The sequence below is a fragment of the Nematolebias whitei genome, chromosome 6 (genome assembly GCF_014905685.2).
Source record: "Nematolebias whitei isolate Nwh7 chromosome 6, NemWhi1, whole genome shotgun sequence".
NCBI lineage: Eukaryota > Metazoa > Chordata > Actinopteri > Cyprinodontiformes > Rivulidae > Nematolebias > Nematolebias whitei.
The window spans coordinates 22,813,222-22,822,277 of NC_056503.1; the positions used below are offsets into that span (position 1 = coordinate 22,813,222).

Here is a 9,056-nt window from a genome sequence, read left to right on the forward strand (position 1 = left end):
ATATATATATATATATATATATAACGTGCTCTTTGAGACTTTCTTCTCTTGCAAAATTGTTAGATTTTCATATGCAGAAGTGAAACCACATCTATTTAACAAGGAAGGCTCAATGAATCCTCCAGGGGCCACAGGGAATAATCAAAACACTGCCAGATCCAGCAAGAAATACCAACTCAGTTAGGAACAAAGGAAATGGAAATCAATGGCAGGATATGCATATTTTTTTGACAGCTCGACACACAAATAATCTTTTGGGACTGTGCCTTCTGTTGCCTTTGCCAGGTTAAAATAACAACCAAGCATGGAGAAAAAACATATATAAATAAAATGCAGTATGTGGCTAAGAAAGGGCACAGCATTACACCTACTTAGTTTCATGTGAAGGTGTTCCAAAACAATCAATAAGAAATGCACTGCATTGCAAGCAAGGCTGAAGCGCCTAAGGCATGGTCCTATCTTTAAGTGCATACTACCAACCTCAGAAATCCATTTCAAGCTAAATACTGCATTATTTAAAAGTTGCACTTTTCGTCTCATGCACAGTTGTATTTGTCAGTTTGACGACACTTGAGTAACTTTAGGAAAGTCTCCATCTTGTGGGCATCTTTCTTGAAGCAGCTTAGTAAGGTGTAGTCTTTCAGAACTGATTCCAGCATCTCTGGTTGAACATAATTTTGTAATACACCTTGATCACTGTAAGCAGTAGTTATCAGGCCCTCATCCAACATCTGAGCAGGAAAAAAAAGAACAAATATAAACATACTATTGTCTTATTTACAGCAACCCTGCCCCAACCTGACCCACAAGCCATCAAAATCCTCCAACTTAATCGTAATCATAACTTTAACTAACCCTTACAACCCAACATAACATTAAGACACAGCATAATGTTTATAATTACTAACCAAACTAATTCTAACAATGCAATCAAACTCTTACAATTCATCCTAACCCTTAAAGTATAACTATAAAACCAAAAAGAGCAGAACTTTAAAAATACCAATACTAAAACCCAAATCAATCTAATCCTTATAACAAAAACTGATCCCTACAAAAAAACTAATCCTGCTATCCAATTATACACAACTACACAGCTTAATCCCAAACCCAACCCAGCCCTACAACCCCAAAGACAAGCGAACTCAACCTAACCCTCAGTCCAACTCAACCCGCCTTACTTGCATTGATGCACTAAGTTAGGGAAAAAATAAACAAACACCTTTAAACACGCTTCATCTTTTCTCATGAAATCAGCTTTAAATTTGTTTAAATTTAAATAAGCTTTTCTTACAGCTTTCTCACATTTAAACATTTTTAAATACACAACACTTTTCATATACAGTAGTCCCTTGATAATTTACGGTTCAACTTTCGCGGACTCACTCTTTTGCGGGTTTTCAATGTAAGATTGTACGAGACACACAGGCAGGAGCACAACCTGTTTTGTGTCTCTGCTCCATTGTGACAGGCAGCCTCAGAAAGAGAAAGGAGGGGATGGGGGTGTCTTTCCTCATTACCACTGTGGGAGCTTCAGTGAGGCAGATACCAGAGTGAGTGGCATTGATTGTTTATTTAAAATAATCTAGTGCAACCCAAACCGAGACTTTAGTCCCCTTCGGCGATCACTGAGTGCGCCAGGCCAGCAGGAAATGTCCCTGTACTCCCGATGGCCAGTCTGTCCCCAGACGCTGATTGGCTCAGTAACTGTAGCATCAGTCTGTCTGCTCTCTTTTATTGAGCTCTTTTAGAGAGTTTAGAACATTATTAAGAACACTGCAAGGGCGTGGGAAGGGTTTAGGGATGCACAATATTATCAGCATGGTATCGGTATCGGCTGATTTTAGCATTCCATCAAAAATAACTCGTCGATATAAAAGACGCTGTTTTTGTATGATAACCCAGTGACAAGGATGCCTGCAGCGGCAGCACAATGTGATGACGCCTACCTGATCTCACGGCGGTGCGGAAATTCAAAATGTCGGCAGTGTAGAATTTATTTTCATTGAGGATGTCGTATTCCCAAGGTTTTTGGACTACTTTGAGCCTCGCTACATCGTCCCCAGTCAGAGATTTTTTTTCCAACGTAACCTTTCCCGAGTTACAAGTTACATGACATAATTAAGAAGCTAATAGCCGATAGCACTTGCGTGTTTTACCACAGACATTTGGATGTTGTGTTAGCTCCATTAGCATGATTAGTCTTACGGCACAATGGATAAACAAAAACTTTGATCTTAAAAAGTCTGACCTTCATGCACAGGAGTGCAGCGGATCCCACACTGCAGCTAGAAACCTGGAACAAGCCTCCACAAGTGAGACAGCATTTCAGATGACTAATGCTAATAAATAATATTTAACACTTTTCATTTAATATAAGTTAAAGAGCTATGCATATCATATGAGTGTTACGGAATATGTCACCAGCTCTTACAGCTTTTACACAATTTTTGTAGCAAATAAAACTAAATACGAGGGCTATGTTCTGACCAAGGAAAGTATATAAAATATCAGTATCGGCATCGGTTATTGGCCAAATAAGTTTTAACATATTGGATATCGGCCAAAAATCCAATATCGTGCATCCCTACATAACATATATAGGTATATATTATTAAAATAAATATAACGTCCATACTTTTTTTTTTTTTTCACCTATTGCAGGAGTGTCTGGGACATAACCGTCGCGATTAATGAGGAACTACTGTAAATGTTTTAATGGCTGATCTTTGTTATTGTCCTGTTTTTAAAATGTTAATAATGATACTAATGATAATTAAAAAACCTAATAACACTAATTATTTTACCTTCTTGATGAGGACAACCACTCCTTGCTCCAGACTGATGAGTTTCTCAGAAACCCACTTGGTTTTGTTAAGCAGCATGTCAGGAGCATGATCATAGCTGTCCAGTGTCACCTGCAGGTAGACCAAAGGCCCGATCCAAGATTGGACCAGCATCAACACAGACTGGAGTAACCATTTGTCCTGCAGCACATGTAAGTAGTGTTAGAAAAAGAGATTAGATTCAAAACATTTAATGTTCCGTATAATCACACCACAAGGCAGACTGCAGAATCTGCACAATCTGCAGACGATAACGCACGTTTTGCAGCTATTAAACAATAACCAACAGAAGTAAAGTGAAAACCCATGAGAGAAGTTGTTGAGCCACACACACACACACACACACCTCAGAGCAGAATTTAGGGCAAACGACCTCTTAGCAATTAGTCAATAAACCGAAGAGCAGCCAATATCAGAATGGAAAGGGCAGATTCCAATTACTGAAAGTGAGAGAACCCTTTCAAATTTGTGTTTTGAAATAAAAAATATTGCTGTTATGATAAAAAAAAAACAAAAAAAAAAACTCAGACAGCCCTATCAATAAGGATGCATGTCCTTCAAAAGTATGCTACAATACCTTGTAGCATCAGGTAACAGAATAAGGGCCATTGTAAAGAAGGTAAGTCACCTTTTGTTAAAAAGTTCAGTGTACTGACCCATCCATCCATCCATTATCTTTACCCGCTTCTTCCATTTTGGGTCACGGGGGTCGCCGGTGCCCATGTCCAGCAATCACTGTGCGAGGGGTGGGGTACACCCTGGATGGGTCGCAAGTCCATCACAGGGACACATAGAGACAAACGAGACAAACAACCATTCACTCTCTCACTCACACCTAGAGACAATTTAGAGTTACCAATCAGCCTAACGTGCATGCATGCACGGAGAGAATATGCAAACTCCACCCAGAAAGGCCCCTGGACCGGGGTTTGAACCAAGGACCTGCTCGCTGAGAGGCAGCAGCTCTACCAGTTGCGCCACCGTGCTGCCCCACCTGTCCTTTTTAAAAAAAAATTTTTATTCTGTTGGGCAGAATTTAAATCCCTTTCAAGAAAACAAAATAGTGTATTTATAAAAAATGTGTATATCTTTAGAAACCTGGTTTCTGTTTTCCACCCATGTTACACAACTGTTATCAAATCTTTTTAAGCATTTCCTCAAATGAGAGCTAAGGATAGATGGACACTGCAGTCCAGGAAATTCTTGTCCGCCCCACTAATATTTTTAATTAAAAGCTGCCACTGCAAAACAAACAGGAACACTCAGCATGGAATCAAAAATAAAAATAAGCTTGACTAACATAAAAAAAAAAAACACACAAAGAAGAGGATTTAAAACATCTGAAACATCCAGCTGTAAACGTGCTTAACGTTTCAGTTCATCTCAACAGCAAAATTTATTTTCTATATGTTAAACCGCCCCCCGCCAAAAAAAGGGCTAATCTTTCCTTTCCGAACAATTAGCTAATCCTCATGATCAGGTTGAAGCACACTTTGTGTTTGTTGCTGTTTAGACAAACACTGCTTGCTGTTTTGTTCTTGAACAGTAGGTGTCACTAATGAAATGATAATGCAGCAGAACTTGAAACAAGAAGACGAGCTGTTCACTTAAATAAACCAATACAAGGGATCTGCACTTCATACACAAACTGACGTCTACTTTTTAAGAACACTTTGCTATTTTTAAAGACACCAGCTGAAATTAACTTTTAGGCTCAAAACTGTAATAGCAGACAGCTGCAGCTACAATCTAATCACACGAGCGTCTGTAAATTGGTGCAAACTGCTTTATCTTCACGTGCGTTATTTGTGTGATTCTTATTTTCTCCACTAATATGTAGAAACATATTCACAAACAACCCAAAAAAAAAAAAAAACATACAGATACACTTTCCTATCAAAAGGGAAAAAAAAAAAAAAAAACTTTGGTGTTTTGGTGCATCAAAGTAAAGTAGGATTGATGTGAACATTTCAAAAGTGCATAATTATAACTGCTGTTGCAGGCATATTAAAAGTAAAAACATGATATATTAATGTTAATACATTTGTAGAAATCTGTGACCAAATGCTTACAGATATTTGTTGGATTTCACTTTTGGAGCTGGGGAGGGGTAGGGCTTTGGTGATGCACCCATACGCTGCCTGGTTACTCTGGAGCCTCAGAGGAAAAGGAATGAACATCTCCTCCTACAACCCAGTTACAAAAAGGAAACAAAAAAAGATTAGATTATTCTCCCCTTTCCTGTTGAATAGTCTAAATATGAAACAACATAGCTGAATGTCCTAACTTATTTGAAAATATAATAATCCAGGAAAACAGGGACAAAAGCTTCACTGCTCCTTACCACTGGAGACAAGACAGAAAAACATGATGTTCTCCAGCATGTGCTCTCTACACCCCATGCAGCACATCCTCAATAACAACCTGAGCATTGTTTCATTTCAAGCACCATTCTGATTATCTAGTCCCAAACTGAAGGAGATTCAACAGGTTGCACAACTGGTGCTTTCCCCAGCGCAGTGTATCATTATCACATTCATATTACCCCGCTGTGAGCTTGCTTCTTCAATAAAACATCTAGGGCTCAGAAGAGACACAAAAGATTACTTTGAAGCCCACAAGTGAGGCGACGATCACGGCAGAATCAGAAGCAAACAAAACCGAGTGTGCAACAGAAGGAGTCAGTGCTTCAGGTCCTGTGGAATGTTAAAATAGGCCAACGAAAAAGACATTTTGCTCATGCGTTCTTTTATAGTCGGGGAAGTGGAGGGCACAGTTTTAAGGCTGTACCTCGAAAGTAATGTCTTTTCAGCAATGACATGTAACAAAACATGCCTGTTTGATCTCACTACAAAGATTTATTTTTCTAAAAATACACAAATTATTCAGATTAATTTTATAGGCTTTTTGGTTGTTGTTGTTTATATTGAGTTCACATTTCTCAAAACTAATTTGCAAAAAGAGCAGTCTGTGCCCAAGATCCCCATGAAAATATCTGTTTATCTGATCTAAGAATGGTTTTAAGCTCTTAAGATCACAAGTTAACAAATAAGATTTTTTTCCCAGATAATCAAGCTAAGCTGATTCTGTTAGATAATAAGATTAAAGGAGTATGGTGCAAACATAAGCACTTGTTCTTGTGTTTCGTTGTCAATACACAAACTTATGAATTATAATTTAGACACATTGAATATTGGACATTCTTGAATGTGATATTTTCAGCTTGAATCAATTAACAGCCTCACTATACTGAGTTACATTGGAAAAATACACATCCATCCATCCATCCATTATCTTTTACCCGCTTCTTCCATTTAGGGTCACAAGGGTTGCCGGTGCCCATGTCCAGCAATCACTGTGCGAGGGGCGGGGTACACCCTGGACAGGTCTGTAGTCCATCACAGGGACACATAGAGACAAACGAGACAAACAACCATTCACTCTCTCAGTCCCACCTATGGACAATTTAGAGTTACCAATCAGTCTAACATGCATGTTTTTGGTCTGTGGGAGGAAACCGGAGCACCTGGAGAAAACGCATGCATGCACGGAGAGAACATGCAAACTCCACCCAGAAGGCCCCTGGACTGGGGTTTGAACCAAGGACCTGCTGAAAAATACACAATTTGTTTAATTGTATATTTAAAATAATTTATAATTGTCATGAAAAAAAATAACTTTAAGATGGAAAATTTAAATATTTTGACCCATTTTTTAAAATAATCTATGTAGAGCTAATGAGAAAATTAACAATTACAAAAAATAAAATTAAAACAGCATTGTTATTTTGCGATTATGAGAAAAAGTGGCACTATCTCAAATTTAGGTAATTAACACTTTATTCTAAGATTGCATCTCTCAGCTTCTGTATTCATATAAAATGATTTATTATCTTCCAAAGGTGGAGATTTTAAAATTGTATTGTGCAGTCATGAGCTTACAGTGTGACAATGACCAAATCAAATGTAATGTTTAACAGTGCAAATGTAAACCGGCAAAAATAAAACAATAATAAAATAATAATAATTATATATATATATATATATATAGTGAATATTATGACTAATACAAATTAGTCTGGTTTTAAGGTGCCAGTGTTACTCACAAATAAAGCACAAAGTTCTTCTGAAACCCGGTAGATTAGTTCAGCATGGTGGATGACTCGGTCCAGAAGTTTTTCCTGGGAGATGGAGGAGCAGCGATTCAGGCTGCCTGGATCTTCTCTGCAGTCTAGTGGGGTGCTTACAATGAGAAGACAGGGCCACAGAAACAGAGCCCACACCCCCTCTTGCAAGACTGAAGATATGGTAAAAATATTTAGGAATAAATGTTAGAAGACAAGTAGACAAAATACCCATTTATTGTAGCATCCTAATTTTGATAATCCCTCAGTTATTTATGTCAAAACTACTTTAGAGCCTTGTTTTGTAAAACATTACCGGTCAAATGCATTGTGTCCGTTTTCTTCAGGTTTCCTTGCTGCTTCTCTACACTGAGAGCTTTATAAAGCCAGAGGAGACCATGAATAAAGGGAAAACATTATGCGCAGGTGCTTGTAAAAAGAACCTGGTCATCCCAAACCAACACATTTTTTCTCTAATGCATATTACCATGGTGGTGTCTTGTGTGGCCCAAATATGGTTAGTCAAGTTGCAAAGCTTTATTTCATATAATGTGTCTAAACCAGCTAGGCACATAAAACCAAATGTTTACTTTATTTTAAATAATATTCAGCATGTCATACAGTTTGCCAGTACAAGAGAATGATCCAGAGAATGATAACCGAAACTGACATGAGTTGCAAAGAAAATGTTTTTTTTTTATCCTTTTTTTTAAGATAAGCTAAGTAGGCTATGTGATGTCAATTTAAAGATGCCAAGAATCTATTTTTTAAACACATACATTGTTTCTGTGAAAGGTAATTTGCCCAGAAGCTATGGTTTATCACATAGTATGACTGTGTTTAACTGTCACAGAAAGATATAAATATATTGTACTAAGTCCTCCTTACTTTCAGCAACTCCACTTTAGGTAGACGGCTCGAAGAATCGCTCCATTTAGGGTTTTTCCTTTATTGCCTGAAGCGTTCACTGCGCTACTTACTTAATTTGTTCTTTAAATTACCTCCATTATGAGCGTAATCATATTGGAAGATTACTGGGGGATGATTTTCGCAACTATGATTATAAATCAATTCATGCATTCTGGATGCAGATTATTGAATATGTTTGACTTTGCATAGAGGGAATAAATACCTTATTATTGTTCACTTCTAAAGCTGTGTAATCTCTTACAATAAATAAGAAACTAAATTTAACTGTCTCCCTCATTTTTCTTTCCTCCTCTATTAAGGGAAAGACAACACACACACACACACACACGCACACACACCTAAATGTCTTTTCTTCAATGAAACATGTTTAAGCACAAACCTAAGACATGCAAGGGATAAAGAAGGAGCAGTTGATGGGTGTTATATTACAGAATTCAGCGTCACAGCGTTGTTATTCAAGTAAGGAGAGCCTCCTTTTACATACACCAACTTATTTCATATGAATCATTGTTCTTTTCTCCTTACGTTCATTTTACTCCTCCGCCTTTTCCATCTCCAGAGCTTTGCTCTCCATTGTCATATTTATGCTCACCTACTTCAAAAAGAGAAGAAAAAAGATCTTTTTCGTTCATCTTTCATTCATGAGAGACTTGTGATACTTCTGCTCAGATCTACAGAGCATCTCAAAGAACACTGCTGCTAAAATGACAAAGCATAATAAATGACAAAACCCCAAATATGCCAAATTAAATTAAATGGTAAAATGCAAAAAAAAAAAATTCAATAGGTGGCTCCAAAAGTTGGTGTCAGGACTCGACATGATATTATTTGTCATTATGTTCAAGAAAGACCTGTTTGGGAGCAGATGGTGGGGGTTAAGGGCCTTGTTCAAGGGCCCAGAGTTGGGCAAATGAGGGTGGAGGCAGGTGTGGGTGTTTCACCTTTTCCACCCACATTTTATGCTGTTGGTCTGGGGAATCGAACTGGCAACCTTCCAATCACAGGCCCACCTTTTCTAATCTTGGTGCCAACTCTTCCCTATATCCTGATGCATGCTCAATAATCCAGGTAGAAAAATCCAAAAAAGTTCAATCTGGTCCTCTGGACATTCAAAAAAAACAAAAAACAAAACAAAGCAAAAAAATCTAGAAACGTTT

At 37.7% G+C, this 9,056-nt stretch overlaps 1 protein-coding gene across 1 annotated transcript; it reads right to left on the minus strand.

Annotated features, from left to right (window-relative positions):
• Nucleotides 1–536: 536 nt before the first annotated feature.
• Nucleotides 537–7,161, minus strand: smtla (somatolactin alpha; the record flags this gene model as incomplete). Its single annotated transcript, XM_037678116.1, has 4 exons — nucleotides 537–731; nucleotides 2,808–2,987; nucleotides 4,919–5,032; nucleotides 6,952–7,161. Coding segments are annotated over 4 exons (699 nt in total), but the record flags the coding sequence as incomplete, so codon positions are not given.
• Between the last annotated feature and the right edge of the window lie 1,895 nt (nucleotides 7,162–9,056).